The sequence below is a fragment of the Salvelinus fontinalis genome, chromosome 12 (assembly GCF_029448725.1).
Source record: "Salvelinus fontinalis isolate EN_2023a chromosome 12, ASM2944872v1, whole genome shotgun sequence".
Classification (NCBI taxonomy): Eukaryota; Metazoa; Chordata; class Actinopteri; order Salmoniformes; family Salmonidae; genus Salvelinus; species Salvelinus fontinalis.
The window spans coordinates 23,549,846-23,567,860 of NC_074676.1; the positions used below are offsets into that span (position 1 = coordinate 23,549,846).

Below are 18,015 nucleotides of genomic sequence, written 5' to 3' on the forward strand. Positions count from 1 at the left end.
GCGATAACGTAAACATCGCCAAAATATATTATTTTTTTCACTAACCTTCTCAGAATTCTTCCGATGACACTCCTGTAACACCATATTACACAATCCATATACAGTTTGTTCGAAAATGTGCATATTTAGCCACCAAAATCATGGTTAGACAATGACAAAAGTAGCTCAGCTGGTCAGAAAATGTCCTGCACCATATTAGACAGTGATCTAGTCTTATACATAAATACTCATAAACTTGACTAAAAAATACAGGGTGGACAGCGATTGATAGACAATTTAATTCTTAATACAATCGCGGAATTACATTTTTTTAAATTATCCTTACTTTTCAATACAGTTTGCGCCAAGCGAAGCTACGTCAAACAAGATGGCGTCCTAAGCCATTAACATTTTTCGACAGAAACACGATTTATCATAATAAATTGTTCCTACTTTGAGCTGTTCTTCCATCAGAATCTTGGTCAAAGAATCCTTTCTTGGGTCTAATCGTCTTTTGGTCGAAAGCTGTCCTCTTGCCATGTGGAAATGCCAACTGCGTTCGGCATGAACTGGGAACCTGCCCGGCTCTTCAAAAAGTCTCAGAAATAAATGTCCCAAAATCGCACTAAAGGGGTATAAATTGCTATAAAACGCTTTAAATTAACTACCTTATGATGTTTTTAACCTGTTGAGGATGGGGGCGCTGTTGTGACTATTTATGCTAATCGTGTAATTTTTGAAACGGCTTCCCACAAAATCCTTGATCATACAATATGCATATTATTATTATTATTGGATAGAAAACAGTCTTTAGTTTCTATAGGAGTTGAAATTTTGTCTCTAAGTGGAACAGAGCCCATTCTACAGCAATTTCCCTGACATGGAGTCAGATTTCAGAAATTTTGGCCCCTGATCTGGAGTCAGTTAAAGGGGCACTGTTATTGCTATGAGTATACGGACACTGCTTACGTCTTCCCCTGGATGCCTTTACGTGATGACGATTTGAATGGGGTCGATTGCGCGTTCACAGGCACTACAAATGAAAAAACCCTGAGGCTAGTCACTCTTTTGGAGCTGCGTCATGCGCCTAGAGGACACTGAGCCGCACCCGTTCCAAGCATTAGTGGAGGGAGTAATATTACTCGGGTCATGTTTCTACTCGTTATGGGAGTTAAAAACATCATAAGGTAGTTAATTTAAAGCGTTTTATAGCAATTTATATCCGTTTAGTGCGATTTTGGGACATTTATTGCTGAAACGCTGTGAATTGCTGGGCACGCTTCCAGTTCATCCCGAACGCAGTTGGCATTTCCACATGGCAAGAGGACAGCTTTCCACCAAAAGACGATTACTCCCAAGAAAGGATCCTTTGCCCAAGATACTGATGGAAGAACAGCTCAAAGTAGGACATTTTTATTATGATAAATCGTGTTTCTGTCGAAAAATGTTAGTGGCTTAGGACGCCATGTTTTTTGACGTAGCTTCGCTTGGCGCAAACTGTATTGAAAAGTAAGGATAAATTAAAAAATGTAATTCCGCGATTGTATTAAGAATTAAATTGTCTATCAATCCCTGTCCACCCTATATTTTTTAGTCACGTTTATGAGTATTTATGTATAAGAGTAGATCACTGTCTAAGTGGCGCACGGACATTTTCTCACCAGCTTGGCTACATTTCACATTGTCTAACCATGATTTTGGTGGCTAAATATAAACATTTTCGATCAAACTCTATATGGATTGTGTAATATGATGTTACAGGAGTGTCATCTGAAGAATTCTGAGAAGGTTAGTGAAAAAATTAATATATTTTTGGCGATGTTGACGTTATCGCCCACTTTGGCTAGAATCAATGCTGGGCTGCTATGTGCTATGTGCTATGCTAATATAACGATTTATTGTGTTTTCGCTGTAAGACACTTAGAAAATCTGAAATATTGTCTGTATTCACAGGATCTGTGTCTTTTGATTAGTTTATGCTGTGTATTTTTACGAAATGTTTGATGATTAGTAAGTAGGTAAACACGTTGCTCATAGTAATTATTCTAGTCCATTTGTGACGGTGGGTGCAATTGTAACCTATGCCATCTACCTGAAATATGCACTTTTTTCTAACAAAACCTATCCCATACCATAAATATGTTATCAGACTGTCATCTGATGAGTTTTTTTCTTGGTTAGGGGCTATAAATGGGCTATAAATATCTTAGTTTAGCCGAATTGGTGATAGCTACTGGTGTTGGTGGACAAATAAAAGATGGTGGATTATGCTAATGTGTTTTTAGGTAATAGATGTACATCTTTACATATTGTGTCTTCCCTGTAAAACATTTTAAAAATCGGACATGTTGGCTGGATTCACAAGATCTGTGTCTTTCATTAGCTGTATTGGACTTTAATGTGTGAAAGTTAAATATTTTAAAAAAATATTTTTTGAATTTCGCGGCACTGGTTTTTCAGTGGGGGGGGGGGGGGGGGAGTGCCGCTAGCGGCACTCTCATCCTAGACAGGTTAACTCCTATAACGAGTAGAAACATGACCGGAGAAATATTACTCCCTACACTAATGCTTGGAACAAGTGCGGGTCGGTGGCCACCGCGCGCCTGACGCAGCTGGAAGAGAGTTCCTACCTACAGGTTTTTTTGATTTATAGTGCCTGTGATTGGGCAATCGACACCATTCAAATCGTCATCACGTAAAGGCATCCAGGGGAAGACGTAAGCAGTGTCTGTATGCTCATAGCTATAGCAGTGGCCTTTAAACTGACTCCAGATCAGGGGCCAAAATGTGTGAAATCTGACTCCATGTCAGGGAAATTGCTGTAGAATGAGTTCTGTTCCACTCAGAGACAAAATTCCAACGCCTATAGAAACTATAGACTGTTTTCCATCCAATAATAGTAATAATATGCATATTGTACGATCAAGAATTTAGTAGGAAGCCGTTTAAAAAAATTACACGATTTACATAAATAGTGACAACAGCACCCCCTAGCCTCAACAGGTTAACTTTGCTGATCTTCGTCGGAATGCACTCCCAGGACTCTCAGTTCCACAAGAAATCTTCGTTTTGTTCGGTAATGTCCATCATTTTTGTCCAAATAGCTACTTTTGTTAGCGCGTTTGGTAAACAAATCCAAAGTCACGAAGCGCGTTCACAAAAAGCAGACGAAATGTTAAAAAGTTCCGTAACAGTCAGTAGAAACATGTCAAACGATGTATTGAATCAATCTTTAGGATGTTTTTAACATAAATCTTCAATAATGTTCCAACCGGAGAATTCCATTGTCTTCAGAAGTGCGATGGAACAGAGCTCCCTCTCATGTGAACGCACATGGTCAGTGCATGGTCAGCTCATGGCAGACCTTACTCATTCCCCTCTCCTTCGGCCCCACTTCACAGTAGAAGCATCAGGCAAGGTTCTAAAGACTGTTGACATCTAGTGGAAGCCGTAGGAAGTGCAAACTGACGCATATCCCACTGTGTATTTGATAGGTGATGAGTTGAAAACATACAAACCTCAGATTTCCCACTTCCTGGTAGGATTTCTTTCTCAGGTTTTTGCCTGCCATATGAGTTCTGTTATACTCACAGACATCATTCAAACAGTTTTAGAAACTTCAGAGTGTTTTCTATCCAATACTACTAATAATATGCATATATTAGCAACTGGGACTGAGGAGCAGGCAGTTTACTCTGGGCACATTTTCATCCAAGCTCTTCAATACTGCCCTTGCAGCTAAGAACAAAATACCCTTTTCAAACATCTTCTCATAAATGCAGGTATTTCATCAACCAGCACATTTGAGTTCAGCCATAATATTTGTTGTAATATTTGTTCTATCTTTTCAGGGGGATGAAATTGAAATTGTAACCAGCTCTGCAATGCTTGTTTGAAAAATACAGATACTTTGAAAAAAGTATCATTATGCAATTTTTAAACAATGGATGAGCTTTTCTTATTAATCTACTTGAGAACCATTTAGGATTCAAATAAAACTTTTCAATGAGTGAAGCTTTTAGAGAGCGGTTTAGTGCTTTTATATTTAATAATCTCAACCCACCCAAGTCATATTCATTATATAGATAGGCTCGTTTTATTGTCTGGTTTAGTGTTCCAGATAAAGCAAAATATTTTTGCTCATATGATTTGAAAAACAAATCATCAGGAGTAGGCCGCGCCATAAGTAAGTGAGTAAACTGAGATATGACTAAGGAGTTAATCAGGGCAATTTTCCATAAATAGACAGGTATTTACCTCCATGGTAGCAGGATCTTGTCTATTTTTACACGTTTTCTATTGAAATTCATTGTGAAGAGCTTATTTATATCTTTTGTGATATGAATACTGAGTATGTCTACTTCACCATCAGCCAATTTTATAGGTAAGCTGCAAGGTAATGTAAAAGTTGTATTTTTTAAGGATCCAATACGTAATATTGTACACTTATCATAATTAGGTTTTAGTCCAGAGAGTACAGAAAAGTTTTTTCTTTAATGAGACATTGCAGGGATCTAGCTTGCGGACTTAACATAAAACTTGAGTCATCGGCATACATGGACACCTTTGTTTTCAAGCCTTGGATTTCTAATCCTCTAATGTTGTTATTGGATCTGATTTTAATAGCTAGCATTTTGATGGCCATAACGAATAGATATGGTGACAGTGGACACCCTTGTTTGACTCCTCTTGACAATTCAAAACTCTCTGAGAAGTAGCCGTTATTTACTATTTTACACCTGGGTTTGCTATACATTATTTTTACCCATTTTAGAAGAGAATTACTGAAATTGAAAAAATCCAGGTATTTAGAAATAAAATCCAATCTTACTTTATCAAATGCCTTTTCAAAATCCGCTATAAATACCATTCCTGGCTTCTTATATGTTTCATGATGTTCTATTATTTCTAGTAGTTGTCGTATATTATCTCCAATGTCCATGTAAAAAACCTGTCTGATCAGGATGAACAATACCTGGTAAAACCCTTTTAATTCTGAGTGCTATTCATTTTGCTAGTATTTTTGCATCACAAGATTGAAGTGTAAGGGGCCTCCAGTTTTTTGATAGACCGGGTCTTTATATTTGCCATCTGGGTCTTGTTTTAATAATAGAGAAATCAGACCTTCCTGCTGAGTAACTGACAGACCTATTTCTATAGGAGTAGTTAAAACAATCTAACAATGGAGCTTTTAGTATATCAAAAAATACTTGATATACCTATACCGGTGTGCCATCAAGCCCTGGGGTTTTTCCAGACTTAAAGGATTTAATAGCCTCAAAAAGTTCCTCCTCTGTAATATGGCCTTCGCACTGATCTTTCTGTACATTTGTTAATTTTACATTTTTTATATTACTTGGAAAGAATTCCTTACCGTAATCTTCATTCAGTGGGAGAGGATGAGACGGAAAAGAGAACATCTGCCTGAAATAATTAGCTTCCTCTTTTAAAATATAATTTGGAGAATCATAGATGACTCCGTCTTCAGTAACGAGTTTCTGCAAATTATCTTTGTTAGCGTTCCTGTATTGGAGATTCAGGAAGAATTTTGTGCATTTTTCTCCATATTCCATCCAGTTTACTTTATTTTTGTAATAGATTACATTAGATCGTTCTTGAATAAATTCCTCAAGTTCTTTTTGTTTTCCTCTATCTTTTTTTGTATCTGTAACGCGCTTCCTCCTTCTCCTCATCAGAAGAGGAGTAGCATGGATTTGACCAACGTGCAGCGGGTTGTGAATACATCATGAAACTTTATTTACAAGACAAAACTAAACACACGAAGAACACTTGAATATTTTACAAAACAACAAAACGAAGAAGACAGACCTGAACGAGAGTACTTACATAAAACACGAAGAACGCACGGACAGGGAAAACAGACTACACAAATACCGAACAAACGCTACAGTCCCGTGTGGTACACCGACAAGGACACAGGAGACAATCACCCACAAACAAACAGTGAGAACACCCTACCTTAATATGACTCTCAATTAGAGGAAAACGCAAAACACCTGCCTCTAATTAAGAGCCATACCAGGCAACCCAAAACCAACATAGAAACAGAAAACATAGACTGCCCACCCAAAACTCACGCCCTGACCATCACACACATACAAAACAACAGAAAACAGGTCAGGAACGTGACAGAACCCCCCCCTCAAGGTGTGAACGCCGGGCGCACCAGCACAAAGTCCAGGGGAGGGTCTGGGTGGGCATCTGACCACGGTGGTGGCTCAGGCTCCGGACGCTGTCCCCACACCACCATAGTCACTCCCGCTTCTGTATTCCCCTCCCAATGACCACCCTCCAACTAAAACCACCTAAATGAAGGGGCAGCACCGGGATAAGGGCCAGCACCGGGATAAGGGGCAGCACCGGGATAAGGGGCAGCAACGGGATAAGGGGCAGCACCGGGATAAGGGGCGGAAGGTCCTGGCTGAAGGACTCTGGCAGGTCCGGGCTGAGGGACTCTGGCAGGTCCGGGCTGAGGGACTCTGGCAGGTCCGGGCTGAGGGACTCTGGCAGGTCCGGGCTGAGGGACTCTGGCAGGTCCGGGCTGAGGGACTCTGGCAGGTCCGGGCTGAGGGACAGCTCCTGACTGTGGGGCAGCTCATGACTGTAGGGCAGCTCATGACTGTAGGGCAGCTCATGACTGTAGGGCAGCTCATGACTGTAGGGCAGCTCATGACTGTAGGGCAGCTCCTGACTGTAGGGCAGCTCCTGACTGTAGGGCAGCTCCTGACTGGCTGGCGGCTCTGGCAGCTCCTGACTGGCTGGCGGCTCTGGCAGCTCCTGACTGGCTGGCGGCTCTGGCAGCGCCTGACTGGCTGGCGGCTCTGGCAGCTCCTGACTGGCTGGCGGCTCTGGCAGCTCCTGACTGGCTGGCGGCTCTGGCGGCTCCTGACTGGCTGGCGGCTCTGGCGGCTCCTGACTGACGGACGGCTCTAGCGGCTCCTGACTGACGGACGGCTCTAATGGCTCGGGACAGACGGGCGGCTCTAATGGCTCGTGGCAGACGGATGGCTCAGAAGGCGCTGTGCAGACGGATGGCTCAGAAGGCGCTGGGCAGACGGATGGCTCAGACGGCGCTGGGCAGACGGATGGCTCAGACGGCGCTGGGCAGACGGATGGCTCAGACGGCGCTGGGCAGACGGATAGCTCAGACGGCGCTGGGCAGACGGATGGCTCAGACGGCGCTGGGCAGACGGATAGCTCAGACGGCGCTGGGCAGACAGATGGCTCAGACGGCGCTGGGCAGACGGATGGCTCAGACGGCGCTGGGCAGACGGATGGCTCAGACGGCGCTGGGCAGACGGATGGCTCAGACGGCGCTGGGCAGACGGATGGCTCAGACGGCGCTGGACAGACGGATGGCTCGGACGGCGCTGGGCAGACAGATGGCTCAGACGGCGCTGGGCAGACAGATGGCTCAGACGGCGCTGGGCAGACAGGCAGTGCAGAAGGCGTTGGGCAGACGGCCGACTCTGCCCTGCTGAGGCGCAGGCACGCACCTCAAGGCTAGTGCGGGGAGCAGGAACAGGGCACACTGACCTCTCGAAGCGCACTATAGGCCTGGTGCGTGGTACCGGAACTGGAGGTACCGGGCTGAGGGCACGCACCTCAGGGCAAGTGCGGGGAGAAGGAACAGTGCGTACAGGGCTCTGGAGACGCACAGATGGCTTAGTGCGTGGTGCCGGAACTGGAGGCACTGGGCTGGAGACACGCACCATAGGGAGAGTGCGTGGAGGAGGAACAGGGCTCTTAAAACGCACTGGAAGCGTGGTGCGTGGTGTAGGCACTAGTGGTACTGGGCTGGGGCGAGGAGGTAGTGCCGGAAATATCGGAACGTGTAGGCGTACTGGCTCCCTTGAGCACTGAGCCTGCCCAACATTACCTGGTTGCATGCTACCCGTAGCCCGTCCAGTGCAGGGAGGTGGAATAACCCGCACCGGGCTATGTAGGCGAACCGGGGACACCATGCGTAAGGCTGGTGCCATGTAAGCCGGCCCAAGGAGACGTACTGGTGGCCAGATATGTAGAGCCGGCTTCATGGCACTTGGCTCAATGCTCAAACTAGCTCTACCAGTCCGGGGAGGTGGAATAACCCGCACCGGGCTATGTACACGTACAGGAGACACCGTGCGCTCTATTGCGTAACACGGTGTCTGCCCGTACTCCCGCTCTCCACGGTTAGCCTGGGAAGTGGGCGCAGGTCTCCTACCTGCCCTCGGCCCACTACCTCTTAGCCTCCCCCCCAAGAAATTTTTGGGTAGTACTCACGGTTCCTCTCTCCGGTCTCCTCCGCTCTCAGAGCTGCCTCCCGCTGTTCCCATGGGCGGTGATTCACCTCCACTTTAGCCCATGGTCCCTTTCCTTCCATGATCTCCTCCCAAGACCATAAATCCTGCTTCGTGCGCTGTCGTTGCTGTCCATTAACCCGCTGCTTGATCTGGGTTTGGTGGGTGATTCTGTAACGCGCTTCCTCCTTCTCCTCATCAGAAGAGGAGTAGCATGGATTTGACCAACGTGCAGCGGGTTGTGAATACATCATGAAACTTTATTTACAAGACAAAACTAAACACACGAAGAACACTTGAATATTTTACAAAACAACAAAACGAAGAAGACAGACCTGAACGAGAGTACTTACATAAAACACGAAGAACGCACGGACAGGGAAAACAGACTACACAAATACCGAACAAACGCTACAGTCCCGTGTGGTACACCGACAAGGACACAGGAGACAATCACCCACAAACAAACAGTGAGAACACCCTACCTTAATATGACTCTCAATTAGAGGAAAACGCAAAACACCTGCCTCTAATTAAGAGCCATACCAGGCAACCCAAAACCAACATAGAAACAGAAAACATAGACTGCCCACCCAAAACTCACGCCCTGACCATCACAAACATACAAAACAACAGAAAACAGGTCAGGAACGTGACAGAACCCCCCCCTCAAGGTGTGAACGCCGGGCGCACCAGCACAAAGTCCAGGGGAGGGTCTGGGTGGGCATCTGACCACGGTGGTGGCTCAGGCTCCGGACGCTGTCCCCACACCACCATAGTCACTCCCGCTTCTGTATTCCCCTCCCAATGACCACCCTCCAACTAAAACCACCTAAATGAAGGGCCAGCACCGGGATAAGGGGCAGCACCGGGATAAGGGCCAGCACCGGGATAAGGGGCAGCACCGGGATAAGGGGCAGCACCGGGATAAGGGGCAGCACCGGGATAAGGGGCAGCACCGGGATAAGGGGCGGAAGGTCCTGGCTGAGGGACTCTGGCAGGTCCGGGCTGAGGGACTCTGGCAGGTCCGGGCTGAGGGACTCTGGCAGGTCCGGGCTGAGGGACTCTGGCAGGTCCGGGCTGAGGGACTCTGGCAGGTCCGGGCTGAGGGACTCTGGCAGGTCCGGGCTGAGGGACAGCTCCTGACTGTGGGGCAGCTCATGACTGTAGGGCAGCTCATGACTGTAGGGCCGCTCATGACTGTAGGGCAGCTCATGACTGTAGGGCAGCTCATGACTGTAGGGTAGCTCATGACTGTAGGGCAGCTCATGACTGTAGGGCAGCTCATGACTGTAGGGCAGCTCCTGACTGTAGGGCAGCTCCTGACTGTAGGGCAGCTCCTGACTGGCTGGCGGCTCTGGCAGCTCCTGACTGGCTGGCGGCTCTGGCAGCTCCTGACTGGCTGGCGGCTCTGGCAGCTCCTGACTGGCTGGCGACTCTGGCAGCTCCTGACTGGCTGGCGGCTCTGGCGGCTCCTGACTGGCTGGCGGCTCTGGCGGCTCCTGACTGACGGACGGCTCTAGCGGCACCTGACTGACGGACGGCTCTAATGGCTCGGGACAGACGGGCGGCTCTAATGGCTCGTGGCAGACGGATGGCTCAGAAGGCGCTGTGCAGACGGATGGCTCAGAAGGCGCTGGGCAGACGGATGGCTCAGACGGCGCTGGGCAGACGGATGGCTCAGACGGCGCTGGGCAGACGGATGGCTCAGACGGCGCTGGGCAGACGGATGGCTCAGACGGCGCTGGGCAGACGGATGGCTCAGACGGCGCTGGGCAGACGGATGGCTCAGACGGCGCTGGGCAGACGGATGGCTCAGACGGCGCTGGGCAGACGGATGGCTCAGACGGCGCTGGACAGACGGATGGCTCAGACGGCGCTGGGCAGACAGATGGCTCAGACGGCGCTGGGCAGACAGATGGCTCAGACGGCGCTGGGCAGACAGGCAGTGCAGAAGGCGTTGGGCAGACGGCCGACTCTGCCCTGCTGAGGCGCAGGCACGCACCTCAAGGCTAGTGCGGGGAGCAGGAACAGGGCACACTGACCTCTCGAAGCGCACTATAGGCCTGGTGCGTGGTACCGGAACTGGAGGTACCGGGCTGAGGGCACGCACCTCAGGGCAAGTGCGGGGAGAAGGAACAGTGCGTACAGGGCTCTGGAGACGCACAGATGGCTTAGTGCGTGGTGCCGGAACTGGAGGCACTGGGCTGGAGACACGCACCATAGGGAGAGTGCGTGGAGGAGGAACAGGGCTCTTAAAACGCACTGGATGCGTGGTGCGTGGTGTAGGCACTAGTGGTACTGGGCTGGGGCGAGGAGGTAGTGCCGGAAATACCGGACCGTGTAGGCGTACTGGCTCCCTTGAGCACTGAGCCTGCCCAACATTACCTGGTTGCATGCTACCCGTAGCCCGTCCAGTGCAGGGAGGTGGAATAACCCGCACCGGGCTATGTAGGCGAACCGGGGACACCATGCGTAAGGCTGGTGCCATGTCAGCCGGCCCAAGGAGACGTACTGGTGGCCAGATATGTAGAGCCGGCTTCATGGCACTTGGCTCAATGCTCAAACTAGCTCTACCAGTCCGGGGAGGTGGAATAACCCGCACCGGGCTATGTACACGTACAGGAGACACCGTGCGCTCTATTGCGTAACACGGTGTCTGCCCGTACTCCCGCTCTCCACGGTTAGCCTGGGAAGTGGGCGCAGGTCTCCTACCTGCCCTCGGCCCACTACCTCTTAGCCCCCCCCCCAAGAAATTTTTGGGTAGTACTCACGGTTCCTCTCTCCGGTCTCCTCCGCTCTCAGAGCTGCCTCCCGCTGTTCCCATGGGCGGTGATTCACCTCCACTTTAGCCCATGGTCCCTTTCCTTCCATGATCTCCTCCCAAGACCATAAATCCTGCTTCGTGCGCTGTCGTTGCTGTCCATTAACCCGCTGCTTGATCTGGGTTTGGTGGGTGATTCTGTAACGCGCTTCCTCCTTCTCCTCATCAGAAGAGGAGTAGCATGGATTTGACCAACGTGCAGCGGGTTGTGAATACATCATGAAACTTTATTTACAAGACAAAACTAAACACACGAAGAACACTTGAATATTTTACAAAACAACAAAACGAAGAAGACAGACCTGAACGAGAGTACTTACATAAAACACGAAGAACGCACGGACAGGGAAAACAGACTACACAAATACCGAACAAACGCTACAGTCCCGTGTGGTACACCGACAAGGACACAGGAGACAATCACCCACAAACAAACAGTGAGAACACCCTACCTTAATATGACTCTCAATTAGAGGAAAACGCAAAACACCTGCCTCTAATTAAGAGCCATACCAGGCAACCCAAAACCAACATAGAAACAGAAAACATAGACTGCCCACCCAAAACTCACGCCCTGACCATCACAAACATACAAAACAACAGAAAACAGGTCAGGAACGTGACAGAACCCCCCCCTCAAGGTGTGAACGCCGGGCGCACCAGCACAAAGTCCAGGGGAGGGTCTGGGTGGGCATCTGACCACGGTGGTGGCTCAGGCTCCGGACGCTGTCCCCACACCACCATAGTCACTCCCGCTTCTGTATTCCCCTCCCAATGACCACCCTCCAACTAAAACCACCTAAATGAAGGGCCAGCACCGGGATAAGGGGCAGCACCGGGATAAGGGCCAGCACCGGGATAAGGGGCAGCACCGGGATAAGGGGCAGCACCGGGATAAGGGGCAGCACCGGGATAAGGGGCAGCACCGGGATAAGGGGCGGAAGGTCCTGGCTGAGGGACTCTGGCAGGTCCGGGCTGAGGGACTCTGGCAGGTCCGGGCTGAGGGACTCTGGCAGGTCCGGGCTGAGGGACTCTGGCAGGTCCGGGCTGAGGGACTCTGGCAGGTCCGGGCTGAGGGACTCTGGCAGGTCCGGGCTGAGGGACAGCTCCTGACTGTGGGGCAGCTCATGACTGTAGGGCAGCTCATGACTGTAGGGCCGCTCATGACTGTAGGGCAGCTCATGACTGTAGGGCAGCTCATGACTGTAGGGTAGCTCATGACTGTAGGGCAGCTCATGACTGTAGGGCAGCTCATGACTGTAGGGCAGCTCATGACTGTAGGGCAGCTCCTGACTGTAGGGCAGCTCCTGACTGTAGGGCAGCTCCTGACTGGCTGGCGGCTCTGGCAGCTCCTGACTGGCTGGCGGCTCTGGCAGCTCCTGACTGGCTGGCGGCTCTGGCAGCTCCTGACTGGCTGGCGACTCTGGCAGCTCCTGACTGGCTGGCGGCTCTGGCGGCTCCTGACTGGCTGGCGGCTCTGGCGGCTCCTGACTGACGGACGGCTCTAGCGGCTCCTGACTGACGGACGGCTCTAATGGCTCGGGACAGACGGGCGGCTCTAATGGCTCGTGGCAGACGGATGGCTCAGAAGGCGCTGTGCAGACGGATGGCTCAGAAGGCGCTGGGCAGACGGATGGCTCAGACGGCGCTGGGCAGACGGATGGCTCAGACGGCGCTGGGCAGACGGATGGCTCAGACGGCGCTGGGCAGACGGATGGCTCAGACGGCGCTGGGCAGACGGATGGCTCAGACGGCGCTGGGCAGACGGATGGCTCAGACGGCGCTGGGCAGACGGATGGCTCAGACGGCGCTGGGCAGACGGATGGCTCAGACGGCGCTGGACAGACGGATGGCTCAGACGGCGCTGGGCAGACAGATGGCTCAGACGGCGCTGGGCAGACAGATGGCTCAGACGGCGCTGGGCAGACAGGCAGTGCAGAAGGCGTTGGGCAGACGGCCGACTCTGCCCTGCTGAGGCGCAGGCACGCACCTCAAGGCTAGTGCGGGGAGCAGGAACAGGGCACACTGACCTCTCGAAGCGCACTATAGGCCTGGTGCGTGGTACCGGAACTGGAGGTACCGGGCTGAGGGCACGCACCTCAGGGCAAGTGCGGGGAGAAGGAACAGTGCGTACAGGGCTCTGGAGACGCACAGATGGCTTAGTGCGTGGTGCCGGAACTGGAGGCACTGGGCTGGAGACACGCACCATAGGGAGAGTGCGTGGAGGAGGAACAGGGCTCTTAAAACGCACTGGAAGCGTGGTGCGTGGTGTAGGCACTAGTGGTACTGGGCTGGGGCGAGGAGGTAGTGCCGGAAATACCGGACCGTGTAGGCATACTGGCTCCCTTGAGCACTGAGCCTGCCCAACCTTACCTGGTTGCATGCTCCCCGTAGCCCGTCCAGTGCAGGGAGGTGGAATAACCCGCACCGGGCTATGTAGGCGAACCGGGGACACCATGCGTAAGGCTGGTGCCATGTAAGCCGGCCCAAGGAGACGTACTGGTGGCCAGATATGTAGAGCCGGCTTCATGGCACTTGGCTCAATGCTCAAACTAGCTCTACCAGTCCGGGGAGGTGGAATAACCCGCACCGGGCTATGTACACGTACAGGAGACACCGTGCGCTCTACTGCGTAACACGGTGTCTGCCCGTACTCCCGCTCTCCACGGTTAGCCTGGGAAGTGGGCGCAGGTCTCCTACCTGCCCTCGGCCCACTACCTCTTAGCCCCCCCCCCCCCCAAGAAATTTTTGGGTAGTACTCACGGTTCCTCTCTCCAGTCTCCTCCGCTCTCAGAGCTGCCTCCCGCTGTTCCCATGGGCGGTGATTCACCTCCACTTTAGCCCATGGTCCCTTTCCTTCCATGATCTCCTCCCAAGACCATAAATCCTGCTTCGTGCGCTGTCGTTGCTGTCCATTAACCCGCTGCTTGATCTGGGTTTGGTGGGTGATTCTGTAACGCGCTTCCTCCTTCTCCTCATCAGAAGAGGAGTAGCATGGATTTGACCAACGTGCAGCGGGTTGTGAATACATCATGAAACTTTATTTACAAGACAAAACTAAACACACGAAGAACACTTGAATATTTTACAAAACAACAAAACGAAGAAGACAGACCTGAACGAGAGTACTTACATAAAACACGAAGAACGCACGGACAGGGAAAACAGACTACACAAATACCGAACAAACGCTACAGTCCCGTGTGGTACACCGACAAGGACAAAGGAGACAATCACCCACAAACAAACAGTGAGAACACCCTACCTTAATATGACTCTCAATTAGAGGAAAACGCAAAACACCTGCCTCTAATTAAGAGCCATACCAGGCAACCCAAAACCAACATAGAAACAGAAAACATAGACTGCCCACCCAAAACTCACGCCCTGACCATCACACACATACAAAACAACAGAAAACAGGTCAGGAACGTGACAGTATCTCTGTAGTATCGTTTTTATTGCTATCTACCTGTACTATTATTTAGTCTTGTTAGTCTTGTTTCTTTAGCCAGAAACTGCTTTTTTATTATTGATGACTATTTAATTGAATGACCCCTGAAGGTACATTTAAAGGTATCCCAAACAATAAGGGCATATGCTGAACCTATATTATACTGGAAAAATTCAGTTATAAATTATTTTGGTTTAGTTAAAAATAAGTTGTCCTCCTGTAAACTTGGATTAAATGTCCAATATCCCCGTCCACGTGGTAAATCTACTGGAGTTATGTGAATGCCAATTAGATGATGATCCGATCGCATTCTGTCTCCTATTAAAACTTTTTTAACCTTTGATGCAAGAGCGAAAGAAACAAGAAAGTAGTCAAGATGACTAGCTTGATTAAGTCTTCTCCATGTATATCTCACTAGGTCGGGGATTTTTAGTCTCCAAATATCCACTATTTCTAATGTGTCCATAATATTTGTGATTTCCTTAAGGGCATGGTGATGATAGTTTGTAGAGTGATTACCTTTACGGTCCATTGAGGTACTTAATACTGTGTTATAGTCTCCTACCATAATGATTAGATCATTTGTTGCCTGTAAGTTCAATAAATTGGTATAAATGTTTTCGAAGAAGTGTGGATCATCCTGATTTGGACCATATAGATTAATGAGCCAAATCTCTTTTTCGTCCACTTTCATATTCAAAAGGATCCACCTTCCTTGCGAATCATTCCTGATTATTTGCACATTCAGATCGAAATGTTTGTTAATTAATATCATCACACCCTTTGAGTACCTTTGTCCATGACAGAAAATTATTCCACCACCCCATTCCTTTTTCCACACAACTTCATCTAAGGATGTAGAGTGAGTTTCCTGTAAACAGTATATGTTATATTCCTTTTCTTTTAGCCATGTAAAGACTGATCTTCTTTTTTTATAATCTGCCAAACCGTTACAATTATAACTAGCTATACGTATTTCACCCCTTACCATAACTAGATACTATTCTCAGGCTAATTTGACCATAATTAGTTCTTGTAAAGTTACTGCCATCAGAGGTAATATGAAGGTCGAAACTAGAGCTTTCAAATGTCTGATATTTAGAATTCAAGAAATAGGTTCTAGGCATGTTTTTATTATTCCCTTACCTGTTTGCCTGTGAGCCAATGTCAAAGATGTTAGAAAATTTAGACAAATTATGTGTGTAACAAATCTGAGTAGGTTGATGTGTACGATATTGGATATGATGTAATGAGAGTGTGTATGATGTCTGTATAAGAGTAAGAATATAATTTGTGATGTCCAAATAAATAATAACTCTGCCAATTTGCATGTTTGACTGTCTATGTGTGTAACATGTAGTGCGTATAGCCTTAATATTCATAATTGTAATCCATATCGTATCACCATCATAGTTGCATCATAATTACCTTTAACATAATTGAAAAACACATCCCAGCATTTCCATAGCAATTGACGTTTCACATGATCATGAAAGAGACCTTGCATTACTCTAGAGACGTCTTCACTACAGTACAAATGTATTCCGTACAATATGTTATTATTCCCCAATGCCCCTATTTTGATATCTTCCCCTTGCTTTTTGTAAAAATATATAAACTTGTAGACAAATACTTAAAAAGATAGACAAACAATAAACACATTAAATTATAAAACAGTTCTCAACAATAGAGATAGAGGGAGAGAAGAGAAGAGAAAAGAGAGTGAGAGAAGAGAGCGAGATCAGGTGTGTGTGTGTATGTATAAGTTCGTATGTGTAAGCGAGCATGTAGTACGTGTGTGTTCATATCCACTTCATAATGTTCAGATATTTTAAACAGTTACCATACCTTCTTTTTTTTCGTAACCTGAAGTCCCTGTAGAATTTAGTACAGCCACGGTGTAGCTATAACGTAACGTTACCATGCATAGCAAAGTGCAATGAATGTGAGTATAATGCACCATGAAGAGGGTTTTCATTGTAAGTGTTACTCACTAGGATATGGCTTCGACTGACCAGTGATGATGGACCACAAAAGTATACCATAGCTGAAGAAGAGAATGTGTGAGAGAGAGATAGAAAGAGTCATTGTAAAGTCATATGTCCATATTGATTATTCTTGATGCATTTAGTGACGTACCTGTAGATGTCAAAGGCACGAATGGGTTTGTATGACACATTTTCCAAAGCCTCAGGGGGCATGTAACTAGATGTCCCCCCAGCCTTCCCAGGGAACTCTTTGCTCATCTTGTAAACACTGTGGGACACCTTGGCCAGGCCAAAATCTGCAACCTAGAAAGACAGAGAGAGAGACACAGAGACAGAGAGATAGTCTTCAGTTTATGTTCGGTTTATGCATTACAATCACTGGCAGTATAACTCATGTCATCTAACTATATTTGTTGAAATAGTTAATAATCAATGAATGGTAATATCAATAATAATAATTATAATATTGCCTCAATAATACACTCAGACAAGCAATAGTGCTATTGAACCTCAGTTCATTCTCGTGTTCCCACCAGTTAAAGCCTAATCAAAACCAGGAGCCTGGAACTTGCCTTGGCATTAAGGTAGTCATCCAGCAGCACATTATTGGGCTTTAGGTCTTGATGCAGAAGGGGTGGGATGAGGCAATGGAGGAAGTTCATCCCCAGAGCGATCTGGTGGGCCAAGCGATAGGCAAGGGGGTGGGGCCAAGGTGGATGGAGAGAGAGTGTGTCCAGAAGGGATTCCAGTGTCCCCCTCTCCATGAACTCCATCACAAGACCCAGCTGAATGTAAGGGCCACAAGTGGGGGGACAATCCTTGTACACTCCAAGAATCCTTATCACATGGAGGCTTGCACCCTTGCTCATCATTTCTGCCTCATTATGCAGGGAAGCGCTAGAGCTGGGATAAAGTTAGGGGTGGGAAGGAGAGGACACGGGAGGGAGTGGACAGAGAGAGTGAGGGCAACACAGGAATATTGTCTTAACTTAAATGGTTGACCACATCATGAAAGACAAATCAGTTTATAATGGAATATAAAACTAATTTAATTGACATACAATCAAGTGTTTAAAGTATAGACAATTTACCCATCATCAGATTTTAGCAACTTGATGGCCACATCATATCCCCAGGTCACATGTCTGGCTTTGTGGACTTGTCCAAACCCTCCTGCACCAATCACTTTCCAGTTTTCCAGACTGTTGTTTCCAATTACTGCTGCCGGGCTGGACCGGTCCATCTGTCAATCAAGATGATCTGTAATGGCATTCAGTGTTTGCATCAAATAAGTTCCACATCAAGTCAAGTCGCATAAAATCTCATCAAGTCACATGGTATTGGTTCTCCTTTTTGAGACACTACTGTAGCGAACACTGTCCTTTATAAGGTTTTTCCATTCACTCTTAGAAAAAAAGGTGATATCAAGAACGTAAGTGTTCTTCGGCTGTCCCGATAGGAGAACCC

At 48.2% G+C, this 18,015-nt stretch overlaps 1 protein-coding gene across 1 annotated transcript in view; it reads right to left on the reverse strand.

Annotated features, from left to right (window-relative positions):
* The window catches only part of LOC129867012 (receptor-interacting serine/threonine-protein kinase 3-like), a 35,037-nt gene that overhangs the window by 8,247 nt on the left and 8,775 nt on the right, over positions 1 to 18,015 (reverse strand). Inside the window, exons 2-5 of the mRNA XM_055940100.1 lie at positions 17,640 to 17,808; positions 17,121 to 17,451; positions 16,700 to 16,851; positions 16,555 to 16,607 (exon numbers count right to left, since the gene is read on the reverse strand). Of these exons, the coding sequence (XP_055796075.1) occupies positions 16,555 to 16,607; positions 16,700 to 16,851; positions 17,121 to 17,451; positions 17,640 to 17,791 (688 nt within the window). The 5' untranslated portion in view covers positions 17,792 to 17,808. The remainder of the gene's footprint in view (positions 1 to 16,554; positions 16,608 to 16,699; positions 16,852 to 17,120; positions 17,452 to 17,639; positions 17,809 to 18,015) is intronic.